Raw genomic sequence first — 24546 nt, 5'->3', positions numbered from 1 at the left:
AGCGACATCAAGATAAGCTACCTCTTCAAGCAAACTTTATTGACCAAAATTTGGTGTAACGTTATAGCTAAACGTTACACAGCCAAACTGTTAACGTTGAAAAACAATCGAGGAGTTTTTCAGAAGAATCCCGTGAAGTTTGTGAACTGGCTTCTTGTGGTTTTGAAGCAATTTTTTGAGTTAAACTAACATAGGCGTGTGCAACAAAATAGAACAATATTCGTTTTGCTCTAGAAAACCGTTCTAATAACGCGCCTTCTTGTTACTTAGAATTATTTGTATCTTAACTTTATAGAATAATGTTCATTTTATGTAACTTTCGATTTTGGTGGGAAGCAGCTCGCACTGCGTACAAACGTAAAACCTCTTGTTGTTAATTTGGTCTTTGATAACGTGAGCGTCATAATCTCCGACGTATGTCTGCTAGGTGACAAGCCAAACCAATCAAAGTTTGAGTTGTCTGAAATTATAATTCTAATTGGACGTTAGACCTGCCAATATTACTAAGAAAGGCGGGTTGTACTCCGCTAGACAAAATACAGGGCAAATAAACAGCTTGTTTTTCAGGCCAACTGCCGTCATTTCCTTTAGTTGACTACTGAACTGCCTACTTGAAAAAGTGTCGAGGAAGCTGGCCACGTTTTTAAGAAGGATATGTTGCCAGTTTTCTATCGTTGTTACGACTAAAGTGACATTAAGAAGGGTGTAGTCAACTTTATTAGACGCCAACGTCTAGAAAGCCGTCGTAAAAGAGAAGCCGATTCTTCGGTAAGTTCCCCCTGGTCTGTGTGTTTGTGACCCGCCAAAAGCTAAATGATTCAGCGAGGAAGTAACCATTTTGTGCGTTCGTCGATTTTAATAATGTTATTTTTTTTATCTTTAAGGAGAAAATGAGCGGCGCTTTCACCTTTGGGCAGCCCTCTTCGGGCTTTACTTTCGGAACGCAGAAAACCACAGCCTCGGCCCCGGCCCCGGCCCCTACCACCGGCTTTGGACTGACAACGTCCACTCCTGCAGCCACCGGAGGGGGCTTCACTTTCGGCTCATCCATCCAGACCCAGAGCACTACCAACCCCACCGGTGGTTTCAGCTTTGGCACCCCAGCAAAGTCCACAGCAGCCGGCGGGGGTTTCTCTTTTGGGGCACCCACCACAACCTTTGGAATGAATGCAGCTCCTCCAACCACAACAGCAGCTTCAGGGTTGACTTTGGGCTCCACGGCGACTCAAGCAGCAGGGTCGGGGTTCACTCTGGGTGGAGTTTTGTCTGCGCAGACCACCGCTACTGCACCTGCAGGAGGGGGCTTCACCTTTGGAGCTGCATCTCAGGCTCAAACCCAGCCTGTAGCAACAGCCGCACCAGCAGCCTCCACAGCACCAAGTGGCCTCTCATTTGGAGGGTTCAGCTTCGGAGCTACCAAGGTCCAGGTGACATCAGCGGCAGCCTCCACCACCACAACCAACACCAGCACCACAGGTGGAGGCTTCAGCTTCGGCACCAGTGCTCCCTCCAGCCTTGCCCAGCCAACCTCCACCGCCGCTGCTGCTGCTGCTGCTGCTGCTGCTGCCGCCGCCGCTGCCGCAACAGGACAGGGTGGAGGGTTTACCTTTGGGATTAAACCGTCATCAACCCCAGCTCCTCCTGCATCCACCCAGGCCCCACCATCTTTCGGGCCTTCTCTCTTCGCTCAGCCTGTCACAACAGCTGCTGCCACAGCTGCAGGTCCAGGCTTCGCTTTCAATGCCGCTTCAGCAGCAAGCACATCCACAGCAACAACCACAGCTACTGGTGGAGGTTTGACTTTTATGATCAAACCTCTGGTTCCAGCAACCACCACATCTGCCCCCCCCTCTACCGCTACAGCTGCAGCCTCCACGACAGGTACTGTTACAGGCTTCTTGCTGGGAGCCAAAACTTCATCGATCACAAGCACCACGACAGCTGCTTCAGCCACAACCACTGCCAGCACCACCAGCACAGCTCCTCCAGTGATGACCTATGCCCAGCTAGAGGGGCTCATTAACAAGTGGAGTCTTGAGCTGGAGGACCAGGAGAGACATTTCTTACAGCAGGCAACTCAGGTGAATGCCTGGGACCGCATGCTGGTGGAGAACGGAGAGAAGATCACATCCCTCCACAAGGAGATGGAGAAAGTGAAGCTGGATCAGAGGAGGCTGAACCAGGAGCTGGATTTCATCCTGTCCCAACAGAAGGAGCTGGAAGATTTGCTCTGCCCCCTCGAGGAGTCGGTAAAAGAGCAAAGTGGAACCATCTACATGCAGAACGCCGACGAGGAGCGTGAAAGAACATACAAGCTCGCTGAGAACGTGGACGCACAGCTGAAGAGGATGTCGCAGGACCTGAAGGAGATCATCGAGCACCTGAACACGTCCAGCGGCCCGGCTGACACTAGTGATCCGGTAAGATGACGCCTCCAGTTTTTGATAATCGATAAGATTAACAAAGATTTGCTCACGTAATTCATGTCTAATTTCCTTTTTTTCATCATCAGCTGCAGCAGATCTGTAAGATCCTCAACGCCCACATGGATTCACTTCAGTGGATCGATCAGAACTCTGTTCTGCTGCAGAGAAAGGTCGAGGAAGTGTCCAAACTTTGCGACACCCAACGAAAGGAGCAGGAGAAAACCTTCCGGTTAACATTCGACTGATCTGCAGTAAATACTTTTACTTGTGTGCTTACATTTTTACTCTGTAATCAGAGGTGTCATCAGGGCTTTAGATGGTGTAGATCCAACCTTCATTACTGTTATTTTGAGTTTTCTTGGTTGCATAAAGATTGATATTTTCAGTGCATTTGCCTTTAGAGTAGTGAAAAGGATCCTCTCCTTCTATGTCAATTGTTATGTTTGTTCTAAAAAGTCTGATTAAATAAACCTTTGGAATGGAAGTCTTTTTTTTGTTTTGTTTTGTTTTTTTAATTATCGGGCATTAAATACAAAATTATTTTCTGTGTCAGAGGGAGTGCTTTGTTCACATATCCGGTGCCCCTGTAATAGCTGAATTACAGCTAAGCGTATATATTTTGATAAGAGAGGTGTGGATGGAATTGATTTGTTCTATTTACAGATTTAAGTTTGTGCAGTAAACAAAAAAACAAACTGTTGATGGACAAATAAGGCAAACATGAACTTCTACCATGCCACCTTCTGGTGCAAACAAGCCATATCTCTTATTACTAAAGATAACTGTTTTTCAAAGGTTGTCAACATGGCACGTTGAACAGGCCACCCAATACTTGGACTGAAATGGATGCAGGATTTGTTGCTTTTTATTTTGTTAGACTGGCAGCTGAAAATTTTTGCATCAGTAATCATTTCCTGCAGGAACCATTTGGTGATACTCAAAGCGCTTCCATCACAAGGATCAGGGTCTAAATTAAGTTTCTGGGACTTCATTAAAGTGCTATTTCCCGATTTTGGCACTTGTTGGTAAGTCGGCTGGCTTAGCCTCTAACGCAGGGTGTCAAACTCATTTTGGTTCATGGGCCAAATACAGCTTAAACTGGCATGTAGGCCAATCCAGTAGCACCACTATATAACTTTAATTTACTTTATACTTTATTTTCCCTGAAGAAGAAACTTGTTCTGGATCCCAAACAAGAAAAAAAGTTTTTTTATAACTATAATAAAAACTTTCAAGAAATTATTACTAGCTGAAAAGTAAAAAATTACTGTAAATCTTAGTTTTAGCATCGGTTATTACAATATTACAACTGATGAGACTTTGATGATTATCGAGACTCTGAATGCCTTCAAGACTGAAAGTCAACTGCTTTCAAAGATTTCTGTTTTTAAGGTATTACCTGTACTGATTTTCCTAAATCTTGTCTCTGACATATGCAAATTAAAAACACCCAAACTAATAAAAACTAAAGACTTTCAAACAATGACAGCTAAACTGAAGCAAGGAAACCCACCGTGGAATCAAACCAAAATGAAACTGAATTTTAAAAACAAAAAAAATCAATGAAATTTATTTTTAAAAAGCAAGTTAAAAAAAAAAGCTTTCTATCAATTTCTACTCCTGTGTAGTGAAGCTGGGCTCACCACAATAAGAGCCCCAAAACACATTTCATTGAAAATCTGGAGTAACTAGTGATTTCACTGGACTTTTTACACTTTGCAAAGCCATACATTTCTGATGATCATAGCCAAGCTAAGATTTCAGTTTTCATTTGCTGGTTATTTTTTAAAAATGCAGACAAATTGTGCTGGAAGCCTCTTAACTCTTCAGTTTACAGCTTTTATTAAACTGTTAGCAGTCGGACGTACCGCCCACGGGACATTGGATGGTTTAGGGGACTAATAGGACTGCTAAGGGGTTAAGAGGAAGTGATTCTGCCAGTAGAGTCCAAGTTTTAGTGCCATAAATAGTTGTTTGTTATGTTTTATGTAATTACTCATTTACATTCTGCCTGACTGGGCTGGAAGAGTCGGGCAGAATGGGTCTGGAAGTTGAAGACAAATAGTTTGTTACAGCTGAATGTGAAATAACTTTATAAAGATAACTGACTTCAGTCCTGCTTTCATGTCAGATATGTTCATGACAAGAAAATTCAACAGGAAAAGATTTTCTTTAAGCATTTTTATTTTACTTGGCAAAAACTTTTTTTTAAAGGCATTTTGAATTAAAGCTTTTCACTTGATTTTCACCGTCTTCGCTTTGAATTCCCCACAGAGACCAAAAAGTGAGGCTCGTAGTACAGTAGATGCAGTTCATATGTGAGAACCAAGGTGAGCTAATGTGAGCAGAGAGGAAAAATGGAGCTGCTCTCACATTAGACTCGCACACAGTTATTTTCAAATATCTATTGTTTGTGACAAGACAATGTACCTAAATGTCATTTCAAAGAAGAAAAAACAGAAAATTTACATACTTACCGTTCACAGAAAAAAAACCTCATTTACATTCATATTACAGTGACTGGCTGTACCTTCTGTGAACAGACCTCAGGCCTCCAGTGAGACAGTACAACTTTAAAAACAGCAGTAAACTTTGCCCATTGTTATTCGGCTTCAGACATGAGTGGATAAAACTTTGGTTGCTTGATTCGATTTCTTTTTTTCCAAAAAAAAAAAAAGTATAAATATAAAATGCGCAGACATATTCAAATATATACAACGATTAGAAAAAAATAGTTCATAGGCTATACAGTGTAAAAAGCATTATCTGCATTTAGCAATAAAAAAAAACTATATCTGAGCAACATGTTAATGAAATTATTAATTAAGATCAGTTTTGTCTTTGTTCAAACATCTGAGCAGAAAAAGGTCATGAGTAACTTTCATTGTCGATCCAAGTCGTCATCCACTGCTTTTTTTCAAAAGGATCGTGTTTCACTTTTCCATCTTTGTGCTCAAGAGTTTCCTTTCTTATCCGCACTGCGTGGTAACGAGGGACGCTGTCGTTTTCTTTGGAGCGTTTGAAGAATCCACACTAGGAAAGAGAAATTTTAAAGAAAACACAATGCATTAATAACTTTAAAAAAATGTATCAGCAATATTCCCACAGTCTGTAAAGGAGCTGTGCAGAAATGCTGAGGAAGCATGCTCAGTGGCAACAGAGCATGCTTGCAACCTTGACTTTTGCAGCAGAACAGGTGCAGGGATGTCAGGAAAAGCGCCTGCAGAAGCACTAGGGGAAACTAGTAAGTCTACTGGCGAGAAAATGCATTACTCTTGAAAAATCCACAGAACCATATTGCACAAAGAGCTTATTAATTTAAAAAAATATATACATTTATTTTCTTATGTAGACGAAAAATATCTCTCTTCAGCATGTCTATTTCACTCAATTTAGGAGAAAAGTGACTTTTTCCCCACAAATAACACGTGCAATATGAGTCTGATTTGAATTTTCCTTCAACAAGTCAGCAGAATTTGCTTAAAAGCAAGTTCATTAGTCACTGCAGTAACCACACGCCATGCTGACTTTACCCACGTTCAGAGAGCATATATCAGTCCTCAGCACTGAGTTTGTCTTTTTCAGACGGCTGAATGTTGATCTCTGCCTTCTGATATGCAGCATTGTACTGGTCTTTAGATGGTCTCCTGAAGAAACCACACTGAGGAGGAGCAAGGGTGGTGAAGTGTTACAAACGTGTCCAGCAGGAGCAAACATACATTTTTAAAGCAAATACTTCCTCCGGAGTCCAGTGTTGATGTGCAGATGTTAAATGACAAATAACAAACGTGTAGAAAATATTAAACTTCGGGTTATGATTTACACCTTCTTAAAACTGTGTTGTGGCGAGTTTTATTATCGGTTATATGTCCAGGTTTTGGTATGACCCACCCAGACCCTGAGTAAGTTTACCCAACAGTGTATTTTAGTCACCAAATAACAGATTTATATGGATGGAAACTTTTAATGCAAATCTAACAATAAACTATCATTTAGAGCTGACAAGCTCTCCAGTGCAGAGCTCTTTGCCATAATTAAAGAGTGAATTTTCATGTTTACACTTCAGCTTCTGTAAAGTGAAAAAAGGGGGAAAGTTTTTATTAATGGAGCCGGTTGGCAGATTTTATTACAGCTGATCAGAGCTAGGCTGGCAAATAATGTCAAGGCACCGAAATACTTGTTTTGAAAGCCATGTGTCTTGGTCCCATAGGGACTAAGTAAAGCGCTATACAAATACAGGCCATTTTTCCACACAAATGTCTGCAAAGGTAGACTGCATGGCTAGGTGCTTGACTTTATAATCCTGTGGGGATTGGACTGAAAACACTCGAATTCAAAGAATAAGAGGTGGGGCCCAACACTTTTGTCCATGTAGTGTATCAATATCTCATATACTCACAATAAAACCAAACCGAGAAAGGCAATCAGAGCATAAAAATCTAGCAAAAAAGGTGAAAATGTTATTTTTAAGTATCTTTAGCTTTATTTTCAGGCTTCATTTACCTTTTCTAATTGGCTAATTTTCATGAGGGGTTCTCTAAATTCATGTTCTTTTCTCATATCCATGTCCATTGTGTAACTGTAGGTGTGACATCCATGTTCTCACCTTCCACAGCAGATAAACCAGTAGAATCAAAATCAAGAGTCCTATGAGAACTGCCACCAGGATGATCCACCAGGGAACTCCTCCCTGATGCTTAGCTGCTTCATCGTCAGGAGACACGTTCACGTTCACCTGGAAAAAAACATAAAAGGGAAGAAAATCGAGAGATTGAGTTGGGACCGACACAGCAATAAGGTTAATGTCGTTATGCAGCTTGAATTGCTTACATTCGTGTTTTGATTGGTCAGTATGACGTTTTCCCTCTGAGTATCAAATTCAAGTGTGGCTTTTACTGACAAAGTTGAACTAGGGGCATACTCCTGTGTGCAAAAAACAACAATTATTAATGAAGCAAAATCATGAGATTTGATTTATCTCACATGAAGAGACACGTGAAAACAATAAAAATGCTGTTTATTACCTCAATAAAGGTTGAGTTCCACAGACGGGATCTCAATACGACTACTGTACCATCGAGCCCCTGCAGGGGGCACTTGAACACCACACATTTTTCCATCCCATCTTCACAGGACTAGTAGGCAAATACACAGTTAAACACCATATAAACACTTTTATTAAACTGTGCATGTCCATTTATATCACTTACAAAAACTCTCTTCTTGTCCTTCAGCGAAGACGTTTTTCCACCAGTTTTTCTTTCTTCTTTCATAATTTCTCGTTTTGTTCGATGCACAGAGGACTGCTGAAAGAACATCTCGTTAATTCAACACAGAATCAAACAGGGCAGGCGTGTCATAATGGCCCATTCATCAGTGGTCTAATTTCAGCTGTAACACATGAAGCTGAACGCTTAAATATGCTACCTGAGCAATATTCAGAGGGTTGATCTCAGCTTTAGGGGAGCAATGGATTTTCTCGGGTCCTTCAGAAGTGATGCTCATCAGGTACAGAAGCCATTTCCCATTTTTTTTAATTTTGGGCCAAAAAATGTTTAGTGAGGTTTCGAAAGAAGGTTTCAAGTGCTTCCACGAGTTGTTTATCTGGAGGAGAAATTAACAGGAAACAACTCTGCAATTTCACATAAACATTGCAAGCACCGGCCACTTTATTAGGTACACGTTGCTAGCGCTGGGTTGAATCTCCCTTAACCTGAACTGTCTTAAATCTACATATTATAGCTTGAACAAGGTGCTGGAAATATTCAACACTGAGGTTTTGGTCCATATTGATGTGATATCTGATATCTGAATCCCCCGTTTCATCACATCCCAATGATGCTCTATTGGCCTGAGTTCTGGTAACTTTGGAGGCCATTTGAGTACAATCACCTCATTGTCATGTTCAAGAAACCAGCTTGAGAGGGTATGAGCTTTGTGACACTGTGATCATGAAGGTATGGACGTGGTCAGCAACAATACTCGCATGTAAGTACCTAATTATATATTTGCATTAACAAACAGGTATACCCAATAAAGTGACCAGTAAGTTTTATGAAAACGATATTAATATAAAAAAAATAGGTGAAATGTATAAACTTACAGTGAAAGTAAAGTTAATCGAACTTCCAATTTCTTCTTCTGACTTCATTGCACTTTCTCCTCTCACAACACCTCCAAAAAACACCTGGGTAGGATTAGCTTCCCTGATGACAACAAGCGAGAAGGTTGGAGGTCCTGTATAGGTATAAAGGTGAAGTCAAACAAGTCAAGGAATCTCTGCGAGAACAAACTTACCCAGAGACAGACAAAGGCCATTCAATGATCACTTTACACTTTACTTTTACATGGATTGCTTCTTGGTAGCTGGTCCTAAACGAAAAGGATAGTAATATTAATAACAATAACACATTCCAGTTTGAAAGTGTGCAGCACATAATAGAAAGCAAATCTCAGCATCTTTACTTACGTATTCAGCTGCAGGTCGATCTCAATCTCAGTGGTGTCTAAAGTCAGATGTGCAGCACTCAGGATGACTTTAAAGGTAACCTTGTGAAAAAGCAGTAGCATTTCTTACATATGAATTACAACAGCCAAGTGTCTTAGAAAGCATTAGCGCAGGAGCGTGACATTTCTGTACCTTTGAGTTTCTCTTAAAAGGATTTCCCAGCTCACATTCTGCTTGAGAGCTGTTTACATTTGCATCACAGGTGATCAGGTTTTCCATCTAGAAAAGAACACGTCGGAAAACGTGTGTAATATATCCAAGTATTTACTTTATGACACGGTCATAAGCTGTATATAAAAGATGGATGTAGCCACTAGGCTTTAGAAAAGGTAAAGCCCCTTAAACCTGCAATTTTCCAAAGGGCCAACAGGGGGCGACTCTCTTGTTGATGATGTAGAACTGTACTTGAGCTTAGCTGCTAGCATGCAAACTATTACAAACGCTAAAGAACATGCACAAAGATATGGAAGCCCGTTTCCGCCACTAAATAAAAACAAAAAAGCTAGTATCCATAACTCGAAATTTCGAGTTACTTTTCTCAAAATTTCGAGTTAGCTCTGCCAATCAAAGATATACGTGAATGAGGTCGCTTTCTTGTTACCCGGAAGCATATGGCGCAGAGGAACGCGCACTCAAAAACGGATCCCAACAAATTGGCGCTTTCGCGAGTACGTTTGCTGATAGTAACACCATGTGATTCAGCTAATAACACAGGGATTTCATCATTTGTGAAGCCAGGCTGAAAACACTCAGCAATCTGTGTATTCACGACTGGATGTAATACCGGTAGCATAGCTGTAGCATTTGTAGCTGAGGGCTTCAGCTTCTGGGTAACAAGGAAATGACGTCATTCACGTAGATTACTGATTGGCAGCGCTAACTCGAAATTTCGAGTTGCTTTTCTCAAAATTTTGAGTTAATAAATCGAAATTTCGAGTTAATATGTCGAAATTTCGAGAAAATAACTCGGAATTTTGAGAAAATAACTCGAAATTTTGAGTTATGGATCCTTTTTTTTTTTTAGTGGCAGAAACGGGCTTCCATACAAAGAAGGCCAAGCTTTTAAACCCGTAACAGTCCCATTACGTTGTTTTTTATATGCCAGAAGAGTGGAACAAGCAGTCACTATCATGGATTCAATCAGTCAGGGATTTGTGTTTAATTATCTGAATACTGGATTTTCCTCTTGCCAGGCCCACCTCTCTCATCATCATCATCCATATACTGTGTATTCATACCTCCTGCATATTAAACAGCGGAAATGCTCCAGGTATTTTAAGCCACAGTGGAAGTCATTTTTTAGTATTTTGATTAATGCTTTTAAGGCTTGAATCAATTGCAGGTAAAGGACTTTAAATTTTGTAACTTTCTTACAATACAACAAAATAATTTTACAGTCGACTTACTGTTGTTTGATCGGTGCGGACTCCAGAATATGACATGGTATTTGGGAAGGTCCCCACCAGCTTTGCCTCATAAGCATCGTCACCATTCATGTTGCTTACTGTCACCAACACAGCCAAGTCCTTCCTCTGGGATTTCACAATAAACTCTGGGATGCCGTTCTTGCTGCAGACACACAGTCATAACCAGTGATGAAAAAAACAAAAACAAAGAAAACATGCTTCTTCAGTGATAACAATCGTGTAGCAAACTGTGTATGTTGTGCAATCAGCATGTCTGAGCTTAAGTAGGGTCGGTGGCCCAGTGAGACTCAACCATTCACTCTAATGTGTGTCATCCAAAAGGCCAAAGCATGAAAAAGCAGGGTGGGTTTTAAAGTCCAACTGGTCCCATTACAAAACTCAATCAATGCTACTTTATATTACTACAGTCTGAGAATGAGTTTTAACCTCTTATTTAACGGGGGGTACTCCTCTTTGTTGGCTTCTTTGTAGTGTAGACTATAATTCATCTTTAGGTTACTTTTGCAAATATGATCACTTCCACATCCTTCTTTTAGAAAGTTCACCTGAAACAACAGGAAATGACGACAAATATACAAATGTTACATAACAAACTCGACACAATGAGTTTTAGTGTTTACATTTAGAAGTTGCCTTTACCTCAGAAATGATTTTGCTCGGTTGAGTGGCGTCTAAAATGGGAATCATGCGAGGGAGGCCATTATTTGATTCCTCTTGTTTTGTACTTATATCTGCCGACACCTCAATGGGAATGCTACGCATCTTGTCCTTGATGTTATCCTTCGTGAATCACAAAAAAAAGGCTTTTAATGCATTTATTATTATGATTTACTGTTACTGTCTCTGTTTTAATATATACTATTACAGTTTTGATTTATATAATTTCAGTATTCATTTATTATAAATGACCTCAAAGTTAGCTCCACATATGTTCATGCACGGTCATTTTTCGAATACTGACATCTCCAAGAAATCGTTATTACTATCGTCAACGTCCATGTCTTCATTTTTTTAATCATTTCTCCAGTTTAAAGTTGAGAGAGGCTCCTAGCTTTTTCTCAGTGATGTAGCTGTGTGACACTTGATTTACCTTAAGTCTGGCTATTAGTTTGATACACTTTTGCTGATTTTGCTCTTTGAGTTTTAAGGTGCCGTTGAACTGGTATTCTAGTTCAGAGCTGGAGTCGTTTAAGAACATCGCTCTGGAAGTCAGTCCTCTCCTGTGAGCTCTGTCCACCTCCACAGAATAGCTAACAGCTGCAGTGTTGAAGTAAAATGCACATATGTGTGTTAGAAAAAAAGAAATTTGAAAATGGAAAAATAATGTAATAAATTTTTACGTACTAAGCTTTGGATTATAAGATGCAGGATTAGCTTTGTAGGAAAAGCATGCCATCACAGTGAAACTATGGACAGAAAACAGATATTGTTAGGAAAAAGAAAGTTTTCACTCTGAAGTCTGTTTGAATATAATAATATAAGAACACCTACCAAACACGGTCCCCACACGTCTTATTTGTAAGACTTATTTCATTTGGAGACACTTTGACAACACTGTTGAGGCTAATGACTGGCCTTGTTCTAAAAGAAAGATGGTTAAATAAAACTGTGATTGAGGTCAGTAGGACTTTAACTAAATTTAAACTAACGGTTAAGGCCACAGTTACCTGTAAATCATAACTGAATCTGACAGAGAGCCTATAGCCAAGTCTGGATAAGAGTTACCATCCAGGTCCATGTTTCCTGCCAGAGAATAGCCGAAAAATCGAATGTTGTGGTCTTTCCCTGAAAGGATCTGGAAAATAAAGATGGAACTGAAATTAAGCGAGGAAAAGAAACACGGTAAAGACAAAGTTGTCCCAATGAGGTTTTTTAAATTAGCAGCTAAACTAGCTGAAGATTTTACTTTACCTTAGTATGTCTGAGTTTAAGAGCAAGAAGAAATATTAACAATGAGAAAATGCTGTAGCACAGGCTTTCTATCTCTTGATCCCAAGTCTGAAAAAAAATTCAGATGCAAAATCCTGTTTTTCCAAGACTGTTAAGGCTCACTATTAGGGGTAGCCGTGTATTTTTCTTCTTCTTCTTTTTTTAAACTGTACCAAACCGATGTTTCTTAAGTCCAGCAGTTATGGAGAAACACTTTTATTCATTTACAGCCGTTATTAGGTTCATCAGGAAAAAGCTGGTGAAAAAAAAGTCATTTTGAACTTTGGCAGCTAGCTTTAGAGGTTTATCACTAGCAACATGGTTCTGCAACAGCATAAACCAGACTTCATGAAAGCATTCAGACTGTAACAAAACACTGATGTAATATAATTTTCTAAACAAATATCCACCTGTGCAGGGGTCGTTTTGATCCCCTGTGCAGAGCCGTGATAAATGTAGACTTTTCCTGTCCCAGAATCTTCCTGCGGAGCTCCAATTGCAATGTCTGTATGAGGAAAAAACACAATTTATGTGACTGCAAATGACAAAGACAAGACAAACACAGCGCAAAAGGTCAGCTTAATCACCTTTATATGAGTCTTGATTGATGTCGCCGATGTTCTCTACTGCCACGCCAAACATCGAGTCTTTGGTCCCTATTAGACGAACAGGAGTGTTTCCTTCCCAAACTCCTGCATTGTTGATGTAAACATAAACAGCTCCCCCAATGTCTTCACCCTTCATGTAGAACTGAGGGGCTCCTATTACTATGTCTTGCCACCTAGTATCACATAGAGTGAAAAAACAAAAAACGCTATTAAAAGTACTTAAAAACGGAAAATATTTTTTAAAATGAAGTGATATTAAAGAAAGTTGTGTAAATCTGAAATTTATGTGTTTTATACTATTTGTGACTTGTTAAGTTTGGATCGAGTCTACTCTTCTGAACAATCTAATAAATGTACCCAAAGGCAGTCAGAAATGTTACACACCCATCGTTATTCAGGTCCACTACGGCCACGTCGTATCCAAAGCAGGATCCCAGACCCGGACCATGCAGAATGTACTCCGTTGAGAGGTTTCCTGCTACCATATCCTGCTTGAACAGGACTACAGCTCCGCTGTGATTGGCCCTGGGCGCTCCAGCCACCACTGTCAGCTTACCCCTAGTGGTGATGTGGTGTCCCGAATCAAGAGAGAATCCTAAAGTGTGTTAAATGAAGTAGGTTTATAGTGCTGTGCAAAAGTGTTGAGCTACCTCTCATTGCTTTATATTTTGCGAGAAAAATGGAAAGTAGGTGCAGCAGTTTATTGACACATACACAAAAATACATGGAAATATAGTATCTAAGGCAGAAACACGTGAGTCTGAACATCTAACAAACTTGAAAGTCAGTGCTTGGTATGACCAGCTTTACTCTTCAAAGCTCTCTGACACAAGCTTTCTTGTAATTTCTCTAATTCGTCTTCAGAAATAGTTCTCCAGGCTTCTTGAAGGACAATCAAAGCTCTTCTTTCGATGTTGGCCTGAGCAGGTTTGAGGGACATGCTTGCTTGGTAAGCCTAATTTTGTACTTTTATACAATGTCTGTGAAGGTTCTCAGTCATCCAGGTCATCGTAGTCAAAGGAGCTTGCAAGAAAAGCGTCTGGACTTCTTGAAGTTGCTTGAAGACGTTTCACCTCTCATCCGAGAAGCTTCTTCAGTTCTAAGGTCAAATGGCGGAGAGTCCCAGATTTAAACCCAGTGGGAGTTTCCCCCCAAAGTGGGACAAAGGACCCCCTGACCCCCTTTAAACAATGATATGAAAACCAAAGTTTTTACAGGTCTCTCTGAAGTCCTCTGAAAAACTAAGTACACCCCAGAATTCAGTAGTTTGTAAAATCACCTGTAGCAGCAATAATAACTTGATGAATATCTTCATGTATGCATAATCATCCAGGTAAGGAAATCCCAGAAAGTTACTTCTGTTTATCTGGATATTTCCGTATGACCATATTGGTCTTTACATCTTTTTAAAGGAATTTTGGCTCACTCTTTTTTACATTATTGTTTTAGCTCATTCACGTTTGCTTGAGGAAATTAATGAACTAACATCAAACAAGTGACGGAAAAAAATATCTGTGGGTGTTCAACTCACCGAGGTAGCTGTTTGCAGGTACAGGCACAAAATCAGGGTTCCTGACTTTTTCATTCCCAACTTCATATGGGCCGTCATCAAATATTCCCATGTCCAGAAAAGTACTGTTATTCTGCTCCAGTCGCGCTATCCCTAGATTTAAGAGCACAAAGTGATGAGAAAAATTAGGATTAAAAAATGAGATTCATGTACAAAAATTAAATCCTCTAATGAAGATAAACAGCATATAAAGACACAATCACATAGTGACCTCTCCAGTTGTAAGCTCCCACTGCTCCAAAAACCATGTAATGGTAGTCATTGGTGAAAGTAGCCGACAGTCCTTGCTGGCATGTTCCAAACATTGCGTGGCCTTCAGGTCTGCCATCGCAGAATTTCCATTCACCTCCATCCTCAGAAGACTGAGGGTCAATGGTTAGGTCCTGACTCAGAATATAACAACGTCCGGGGATGTGATGAGTCTCCTCTGGAGTATTCACATTCAAACGCCTCTGATAGCGATGAGCACATGTCTGAAGAAAAAGATACGAGTAAGACCTTTACTGAACCAGGACACGAGGATCCACAGAACGATGGTTTTAATACTTAGTTTGACTCACCACAATCTTCCCCCCAGGTCCCTGACTCTTCACTGACACCCCCATCCACTGATTCTCTTTATTCTCAAGTCTCAGATCCGCTGAAAATTTGCCAACAGACATAATTGAACATTTTACTTGGAAAGCTTGGTTTCTACAAATTGTCAAAATTACAAAGGCAGTGGATTTTGTTTAGGTAGGTATGCAGGCAGAGTTCTCACCATTATCATCAAATTTGATACGCTCACAATTACTAGACTGGGTGACTTCACATTTATACAGGCCTCCAGTGATATTGGCTTTTTGGTTTTGCAAAGACCGGGCTCTGGGTGCACCAATCAGTACCCTAAAAAACACACAAAAAACAAGACAGAAATATATTTAATCCAAAACTTATTTCATAAAAAGTTTGGGAACTGTTGCTTTAGTTACCTTTGCTGGGATACCATTCAACAAAGCCACAGCTTGTAGAATTTCACACACATATGTAAAAACATCAACAGTGATAATGAAGGGAAACAACAAATGAGTGCAATACTGATGGTTAAAGGACAGCTGTCATCATTTTGGCCCTGCTGGGGCTCCTCAAGTGCTAGTATGCCTATCTCTGAGGCTAATTTATGGCTCCACTTCCACAATTCTGAGTAAATTCCCTTCTGCCTCACTCAGTTCTCTGTCATACCTTTCATGATCCCTATTAGTACAATGGGTGACATGATCTAACAACCCAGCTTTAGGTGACTATCAGATATGCAGAATGCAGGTTAACAAAAGCTTGACTATGAGAAATTATTTGTTAAAATAATGTTTTAATGCTCAGATGTGTTTGCTTCATTTTAAAATTCGTAAAATAAAAAGAACTTTCACCAGAAAGCCAGACAAAAATGAAAACAATATCATTACATCATATCCTTCTGGGATCAAACAGCACCAGACGTCCACTACCAGGAGCAGAAGATCAAAAAGAAATAACAATTGACAATTGAAAGGCATGTTTCTTTAAGCTACAATACTACAATACAATTCTTAAACTGTTTACAATAAAATAAAACATCAAAACCTTTTTGTTTTCTTGGCTCTCAGGAGCATCTTTTATTTTTTAGGAACAAAAATTAGAGAAGTTCCAAATATGGCAATAAACTAGTGTTTTCACACCCTGCAGAGGGCAAGGGAGAACTCAACCAGACTATTGCTTTTCAGTATTGTGGTTGTTGCTCTCTTCTAAACACACTTCCCTTTGAAACCCCGCGCTGTTGCAGAGACTCACACATCTTTTAACATCTCAGAAAGAGATTCTGTGTTTTATATGTTTTCAGCAGCCGGTACGATGACATACGCAGCACCAACGCACAGGTCACTGGGGTTCAACAGACTGTCTTTTTACAGATTGATTTAATAAACACAGACAAATGCATGAACAAATAGTTTTCAAAACCCCCAGCCTGTTTCTGCCAAAAATTATGTGCAGACCAGGTTATTTTACAGGACTATGAAATAGTAAGACTGGGTGTGATTATGCTGATTATACACCTACATTTGCACTTAAATATATCTGAATATTTTTATGTTTTGCTTTCGAGCTTTTACTGCACATGAATCATGGTCCCTCCTGTGCAGTGCAGTGTGCAACGGTCACATTTTACGCGTTTTTTAACATGTTTTACAGTTATTTCAGGAAGAAAGTGAAAGGGTCTAAAAACATGAAATTTCTATGAATTAACTGTACAAAATACACTGATATACAGCGCTTCTCATAAAGTACATTTTACTACTTGGCTTCAAAATGTAATCGTTAACACTTTTCAAAAACATTTTTAGGATTCATTCAGCAGCTTCAAATACAGTTGCAGTGCATCTGCAATTAGATACTGTATCTGGGTATGAAATGCAGTGAGCACCTGCTTTCTGTGACTTTTTACACAGTGTCAGAGCCAAGTAAATGTACAAGGAAGTGAGGGAGAAAAACCACAAGCAGTCTTGATCAGATAGAGTGGGGTTGAACCACTTCCTGCACTAAAAGTAACACTGAGCACACAACTGAGATGGCCTGTTAAAAATAAAAGGAAATAAAGGTTATTACTTGTGATCGAGTAAAATCACATCATATATAACAGTATGCCATATAAGTTTTAACAAATACTATCACCTCATCCACAGACTGAAGAAGTCGGTTGGATGAAGCGTTTCTCCCGCTTAAAACGCTACGTCAACTTTCTGGGATTTCCTTAGCTGGATGATTGAGCATGCATCAAGACTCAACCACAACTCTTCCCTCCACTCAGTGTTGTGGTTCTTGCACAGGTCAAAGACACAGTGGATGATATTATTGTTATCATTTAGACAAATAGATAAAATCTTAACATAGATCTCAGCTCTTAACAGAAAATTGTGACACTTGCCATTTGATACAGACGTCTGATATTCAGGCTTGATTGATTTTAAACTTTAATACACTGTAACTGTGTGCCAGTGAACAGGACACATCAGACTACAGGATGTGAGTCACTGGGGACCAGTTGGCACCAAAACAATAGTTTGACGCATTTTACACTAACAGTCATCTAAACACTTCACATGTTAGCTGACCATCAAGCTTACAATGAAGGAATTTGTTTTAAGGAATGAAAGGAAATCCTCTCTTTCTTCCTCACTGCAGCTGACTCTGACCCACCTACTGATCTGTAGGGTCGGCCCCGCGGCGTTTCATTTGCTCAACACGGACCCTCCTAACCGAGCCGTTAAACATCCTCTCAAACAAAGCCCGGCGACATGCAAATATTAAAAAGGAACCTTTACAGTTTGTTACAGTTTGGGATTATGGGTAAATGATAAAACTAAGAAATATCAAAGTTATTTTAAATGCAGGTTCATTCAATAAATCTTAAAAGCAGCTGGACGTTGGTGTGTTTGCCACTGTGTTTGTGAGCTCTTTGAGCAACACTCTGCAGCTGCTGTAACATAAGATAAGAGATAACACTTTCTTTTCATTGCACAGTCATATTTGGTTCAATGAAATTGGAAACGGTCACATGTTGGACCTAAGCACAACTAAAACACACAAAGCACAACACAGTAGACCATAAAGTGGATTTTTTTTTAAAAGTGCAAAAAAAGGTATGACTTAATAAATAAAAGAATAAATGTAATGTTAAAAGTTTTCCCCTACTTGTTCCTTTGTGGTATGTTTTATTTCCTGCCCTGTTCAGATCTAAACTATATTTAGTATATTAGAAAAACCTGCCTTCTTTTTATCGGCCATCTGATACCTGTGGTTGCAAAAGACCGCCAGCTTCTCTGCCAGTCTGCTCAGTCACTCATTTCTGGCCACGCTGATGAAATCATTAACTCCATTTTGTAAACAAAGGTCATTTTAAGTGTTAGAAATAAGGAATATGAAGGGAATGCTCGTTGACTGATGACCTGTAGTTGTCAGGATCAACCCCTCACTTTGCTTTGTTTGTTTTTCCTTCTGAAATATAATTTCAGTCATAAAGACATTTTTAACAGAATATCAACATATCTAGTGCCTATGGAAGCCCATTTTCAAGATCCATCATTCCTATGTTCCTGTAGCACATCATCATCATGTTATTTAATTCAACTGTATCACCTTAAAAAGCTAATTATGTTGGCACAGCTGAAAACTGATGATTAAAGAAGCAACAACGTAGTTAGCTGAGTATCTGTCAGTCTTGGTGCATGTGATGATATTGCCAACAGAACTTTCTTCTGAAGATGTGCATAAAAAGCTCTAACCAGAATAGAAACAGAAGTGGGAGGCCTTTGTGTACAACCAAGAAAGAAAACAAGTACATCGATCTAAACTGAGAAAGCATCCTCAGCTCGCAGCTTTAATAAATGGCTCCTGTAAAATAAAGACCCCCAACAGTGACAGTGAGGAGGTGACGAGAATCTAGGCAGAGCTGCAAAGAAAAAGCCTAATCTGAGAGTGGACAGTAAAAAGACACTAATACCGAACAGATGAGGATAGACTCAGTACAAAAAACATATTGAGCAACATATGAGAATTTGCACGGTCCAATTTGTAAACTGCCAAAAACACAGCCTAATCAACGAAACAGGGACCACACATGCTGATATTAGCATCATGGATGTGCATGTGTATGTAAGTAACAAGAAATGAAGAAAGATTGTGAAAGTTTGTTCGTTTTTTCTGGGCTACTGAGGAAAAATGTAACCATGTCAGATGTAAAATGTCCCACTCAGAGTCATCATGTGGGGTGTCTTTCACTGCGGCGTAAATGCATAGTGGCGGGTGTTGGCTTTCACAGTGATCTCACTGGTCTCTGTTAACAGATGTGCTCCAATGCCTTCACAGCTGTGCACTCAAAGCAAGAAGAAACTCACAGCTGTTCCAACTGTTTCAGTTTACACATCGCACACTGATTGTTGCTGACCTGTGATTGGCTGACACACATCACAGAATCGTGTCAACTTTAAGTAAAGATTAAAGTTTTTAGAGGATTTTCGGGGGGTCTGTTTATTGACCACTTATCTGTTATCTTGACACTAGCCAGGCATTGGTGTGAAGTTTGACTGGAGTATCTCCACTGATGATTCACTGATGCGTTTAATCTATCGGGTTACATGTGCACAGATGGCCGTGCATGCCCAGTCTGGTTTCATTGAGAGAATGTTAAAACCATCTTTAACATATTACTCATGAAAGAGGCATCAAAATGCCAAATAGCAACTTTTTGCAATACTTTCAGTGACTTATGGAAACGAGAGTCTACTTTGCTTTAATTATCTCTTTAGAAATCAAACAAAAACAAAACACCTTATGACTATACTTAACCAACGCGATGGTTTCCCTGATTATTAAATTCACCAGCACTTTAATCATCAGAAGAGTCAAAAAAATGTGTTTTTTAGCTGAAATTCAGCCTGTGTAGGTTTGGCATGAGAGGAGTTACATCTACCACTCATCAGGGCAGAGGGCCTAAAAAAGAGCCAGTGAAGTCCAGCATTCCTCTCGTCACATATGATTTATCATAATCAGACTGATGCACAGTAAGTAGTGATAGCCAGCAGAGATTTGCAGCTGCCGGCGATTGTCATGACACGTTTTCGTAAAAAATCGGGAGCGACGGATGTTGGACAGCGTGACGCATCCCTGACTTGCGGTTTCGCCGGCTCAGAGGTCCTCAGAGCTTTAGGTCACGCAGAGCTGTTCTGCTGTTCTGCCGAGCTTCCTCTTGTCTCGTCTGACTGATTATCTCAGGGTTACACAAGGATCTAGAGCTAAGATCATGACTGAGCTGCTGTTTATTACGTCATTACTGTCCTTTTATTATTTCCGTACAGCTACACTTTCTCAGTGTCTCAGTGTCTGAAGTTTCAACCAAGAAGAGCTGAACAATGTGAGCTCATTGTAACTAGGGCTCCAGTTAATGAGTCACTTCAGTGCTTGTACGTTTTGTCAACTAAAACAACAAAGTAATTATTTAAGTCAGTTTTTAAATAAAACCATAAACATATCTTTCTTTTATATGATCAGGAGGACTCATTCTTACTCTGTGGAGTTATCTTCTTCTTTTCAGGGGTCTCCCACAGTGGACTGTCTACCTCCATCTCACCTTATTCCTAGCCTCCTCCAGTGTCACACCAACCCATACATGTCCTCATCTGTCTTCAGCCAACAATAGCACAATTTCCACTAACATCTTGCTGGTCAGCTGCACAAGTGACAGCTGTTGTTACTCAGGCTTTGATTGATCCAGCATGGAAATTTTACAGATGATGCGTATCTTTGAGTTTACACAGCATGTCCTTCCTGGCACAACCCTCCCCTTTTATGGGCACTGGTAGTACGGTACACTGGTTTGTGGCCCCCTGTGGTTGGGGGTGTGGCTGGTTAAGTAATGCTAAATCAAATATTAATTAGCTCACATATGGAAAAAAAAAAGTGGTTCCTGCAAAGAAGAAGTTGTTTGAGTGGTTCAAGTGGTTATGCTTGCTTTATCTCTGACTTATCAGAGGAGTTCAACATGCCGACTCAAACTTCGGTATGAAAACATGAATTTGGATCATTTTTAGTTTTAAACAAGTTTTTTAAAGATTTCTGAAATATTTGTGTTTTCTAGTTTTTACGAGAGCTGGTCTAATACATTTCTTTAGCAGTGCATATTTTCTTCTGGCATTATTTAAACATGTAAACTATTTTGAAGGGAGTTCTCTTGACTACACAAAACAGCTCATGAAACCAAGTTACTTGAAGCTCCATAAACCTTGTTGTGAGTACTGTTTTCTTTTTTTTTTTTACTGCAAACTATATCTGACAAGCATATGAAAACGTGCAGCTTGCTGCCCTTACAGCTCAACCAAGCGAGGCGGTTATGTTTACATCCTGTAATAAGCACAGGCCTCTTGTCAGGTAGATGTGCGCTTACTTCTGCACAGCTGTTGAGCTTGGTGATTAGGAAGAAAACATTTCCTATATGAAAATGCTCACATCACTCAGCTTTCCCTATAAGCTTTTATTTTTTGTCTAAACAACAGTCCAAAACCTGAAATATTCAGGTTCCTTTCACATAAAAAAAGATACTCTGGTTTTTCCTCCCCTAAATAAGGTTTGCTTCCTCACTGAGCAGGATGTAAAAGAGGCACGCTCCCCAGACTTTTACAGGCTGAAAACAAACTCTCAAGCCAGTGTCACATTTCAAGGCTCTATTTGCCCGACAAATATGACATCAGTTTCATGACTTTTCCCTCCCTTTAGACTTGCCAAGCCAGACAAATGTTAAAGTTCCTCTTTTCAGTTTGAATGCTTCTTTGTGAACAAAGAAATGTTTGTGAAAAAGCGATCTGAAAAATCCAGCTTTAAAAACTTCACTTCAACATGACCTGTCTTGGCACGGTGGTCAAAACAGCAGTTAGATTAAATTACACAATTTAAGAGTAATCTCTGCCGTCTTTGAGGAATCTCTTGGGTTTTTTGTAAACGTGTTATCAGGGCTTCTCATCCCTGATCTCTTTTTCTCAACATGCTGCTGCAGGGTCCCGTGAGTGCCAGCATTTTTATACACCACACCCTCTTCTCAACACTGAGGAGGCAGGATGATCAGGGTCACTACACCGCTGTCGATTCTGCCCCTTCTGCACTGCTCAAACAAAACTCACTGACATGTGAGTGAGGCTGCATTAGTCAGCATGTTCTGATTTCTCTTCTTAATTGTCTCACAAGAGCAAAAATCTAATCTAATCTAAAAACTGCCAGGATCGTGCAGAACGCCAGCAAACAAAGCTGATAACAGGAAACCTAGAAGATTAAAAGACAAGAGAATAATGAAAGCCACATTATTATAGCATCTTGAATGGAAATTTTTTGGCTGTTTGTAATCGGTGAATGAAATGTCAGGAATAATAGCTTCGATCCTTTTTATGTACATTGAAAAATCCACTCGTTTGCAAAGCAATCCTGAGACCCTTTTATTTCCTATTACCTCTCTCCTCGCAGTGCTGCCTCGGTTTGACCCTGCAGGCACATTTGCATGACACTACAAGCATTGTAAATTCACTTGTTATCCTTTGGCTGTTTCCCTACTTCATATTCAAAGTATCAGCGGGGAAACTGCTGATATCACCGAGAATTGAAACAAAACGTGTGAGAAACCCTGTGGGGTTTGGGGAAAACTGGGTAAAAAAAAAAAAGATAAAGTTAAAGGACATTGTATTAGAAAGTTGCTCTAACGCACGACTGTAACACGTGAGAGGGTTAAAGAGTTATTTTCTCTCATTATTTAAAGTTTAAACAGAAAGTAGGTAGAGTGTAAGCCAGTCAGTCCTCACAGCACTTCCAGTCACATTTGAATTTCTGCGCTGATGCCACCTGACAGAAAAGTCCCTAAACTTGCTTGTTAAATGAACCTGTGCGCTCAGGTGCTCCAAGGAGCTCAGACAGCTCTACAGACGTGAACATCTGGAGACATCACTCACATGACTTTGTCCGGGTTGAGCTGCCGGTGCATGGCCAGAGAAAAGCCGAACAGGCTCCCAGGCTCTCCGTCTTTCCTGAGGACATGATCGGTGTCCAGGTTAAAGCCGAGCACAAAAGTTGCCTCCAGGACATAAACGAAGAATAAAAGTGCAGCGTGAGCAGCAGAGCGTCCTCCCTGCGGCAGCATTGCAGCGTCGTACAGATCTGCCCAACCGTCCCAAAATTAGGCTCGTCTCTGCTCTGTCAATTGATGACTGAAAGCTGCCTCTGTTTGAACCCCACCGGGTTAGGGTGGTACTCCACGGCGCCACCTCTGGCCATGATGGCGGAGTGTGTCACTGAATCACTTATCAGTGTCATAATTACACGTTAGAAACTGAATATCTTTTAGTCTCAGCTGAAATAAGCAGGCTTAATTTATGACACGTGTTTTACTCTAAATTATAGTCCTTAAAAATATCAAATAAATGACCTACCTTTTACAGAACTCCTCATATTCTCACAAGTGAATTTAAGAATACTTCCTTCATAAAATGTGTATAATAAAAATACACATAACAAGAATAATGCCATAAGAACTGCTCTATTTATTATTTCTCGGATAAATGCTTAAAAAGACAGCTCTCAGATTAAACGCACTGATTCAGGTTGTGCTGAATGGACGCACGTAAACAGCAAATGTTTGCATCAGGTGGACAAATAAAGCCTCCAAAATCAGGCAGACAACAGAGACGAGATGCTGCAGGTCACTATATAGCTATACTACCTTAAAATTGCCATTGTTAGCATCTATCATAAAAGATCTTGTATTCAATCGTCTAAGAAAATCATAATGAAATATTTATGTGGGCTGTCATTAGCAGCACCTGCTCTGCTCCGTGTTCATAAATAACTAATTAGTAATATCAGCAGTCATTCCTGTCCGAAGCTCCTCTTTCTGCTTCTGGTCATGTTTTAACTCTTATTGAAGTATCGCAGAGTACTCTCTCTGGAGACGAGGAAATGATAAAGGAGTCTCACAAACAGCTGAGCAGAAGCTGCTGAGTCCCTGAAAATTGTCATTTGATTCGTTTTGTGTCACATCTTCCAAAACCAGGAGCATTAAACAGATCCATTGTTCTGTCTGCTCTCTTCTCCCGCTGCATCAGCTGCCGGTGCGGGTGTGAAGTTTGAACCGCCACAATTACACAGCAGAAGACGACACAATGTGGGCATTGTTGAAACTAGAAAGCCCAGTGCCCAGTTTGTGTGTGTGTGTGTGTGTGTGTGTGTGTGTGTGTGTGTGTGTGTGTGTGTGTGTGTGTGTGTGTGTGTGTGTGTGTGTGTTGTCGGGCGGGGGTTGTGTGAGGGGGTTGGGGTCTGCGTCAGGGTCTTAGCCACATTCCTAATGTGGCAAGAGATTGGGGGGTTCTAGTGTAAGATATGTGAAAGGCATCTCTGTTGGTGGGTTCGGTCACAGATGCGTCAGATCAGATCATGTTCACTGATGTCATCCGCATTTTCTTCACTGAGTGCGGGCATAAAATTTTTTTATAGCAGATCAATTAAAATATAGATAACTATATTTACAGTCAAGATC

At 40.2% G+C, this 24546-nt stretch overlaps 2 protein-coding genes across 4 annotated transcripts; one reads left to right on the top strand and one right to left on the bottom strand.

Moving 5' to 3' along the window:
- The first annotated feature begins 371 nt into the window (after positions 1-371).
- nup62l (nucleoporin 62 like) lies at positions 372-2910 on the top strand. The gene is made up of 3 exons (XM_005921499.3): positions 372-768; positions 885-2420; positions 2513-2910. The coding sequence occupies exons 2-3, from the start codon at positions 891-893 to the stop codon at positions 2669-2671; spliced, it is 1689 nt and encodes a 562-aa protein (XP_005921561.1). The 5' UTR covers positions 372-768; positions 885-890; the 3' UTR covers positions 2672-2910.
- Positions 2911-4350: 1440 nt separating this feature from the next.
- itga6a (integrin, alpha 6a) lies at positions 4351-23229 on the bottom strand. 3 transcript variants are annotated; one of them, XM_005921505.2, is made up of 26 exons: positions 22967-23229; positions 15229-15353; positions 15029-15108; positions 14680-14941; positions 14430-14561; positions 13283-13493; positions 12878-13071; positions 12701-12795; positions 12029-12156; positions 11853-11942; positions 11706-11767; positions 11452-11618; positions 11001-11141; positions 10788-10906; positions 10341-10503; positions 9067-9153; positions 8896-8975; positions 8724-8798; positions 8530-8632; positions 7854-8030; positions 7637-7732; positions 7451-7561; positions 7257-7349; positions 7033-7161; positions 5964-6087; positions 5364-5459 (listed from the first exon to the last, which is right to left on the bottom strand). In XM_005921505.2, the coding sequence occupies exons 1-25, from the start codon at positions 23152-23154 to the stop codon at positions 5980-5982; spliced, it is 3216 nt and encodes a 1071-aa protein (XP_005921567.1). In that variant the 5' UTR covers positions 23155-23229; the 3' UTR covers positions 5364-5459; positions 5964-5979. The 3 variants fall into 3 exon arrangements, with proteins under 3 accessions (XP_005921565.1, XP_005921566.1, XP_005921567.1); XM_005921503.3 differs by lacking the exon at positions 5964-6087 and having other exon boundaries at positions 4351-5459; XM_005921504.3 differs by lacking the exon at positions 5964-6087 and having other exon boundaries at positions 4352-5459; positions 7637-7729.
- Between the last annotated feature and the right edge of the window lie 1317 nt (positions 23230-24546).

The sequence above is a fragment of the Haplochromis burtoni genome, unplaced genomic scaffold (genome assembly GCF_018398535.1).
Source record: "Haplochromis burtoni strain Fernald_Lab_line unplaced genomic scaffold, NCSU_Asbu1 Contig_48, whole genome shotgun sequence".
Taxonomy (NCBI): Eukaryota; Metazoa; Chordata; class Actinopteri; order Cichliformes; family Cichlidae; genus Haplochromis; species Haplochromis burtoni.
This window is presented reverse-complemented; position numbering and strand designations above follow the sequence as displayed.

Bases quoted from the DNA above. Each gene is read 5' to 3' on its own strand.
- nup62l (XM_005921499.3), top strand. From the start codon at position 891: ATGAGCGGCGCTTTCACCTTTGGGCAGCCCTCTTCGGGCTTTACTTTC. The intron at 2,421-2,512 runs GTAAGATGACGC...TTTCATCATCAG, and splicing joins CGGCTGACACTAGTGATCCG to CTGCAGCAGATCTGTAAGAT.
- itga6a (XM_005921503.3), bottom strand. From the start codon at position 23,154: ATGCTGCCGCAGGGAGGACGCTCTGCTGCTCACGCTGCACTTTTATTC. The intron at 11,943-12,028 runs GTAACTGTGGCC...TCTTTCTTTTAG, and splicing joins GATTCAGTTATGATTTACAG to AACAAGGCCAGTCATTAGCC. The intron at 7,162-7,256 runs GTAAGCAATTCA...GTTTTTTTCCAG, and splicing joins TGACCAATCAAAACACGAAT to GTGAACGTGAACGTGTCTCC.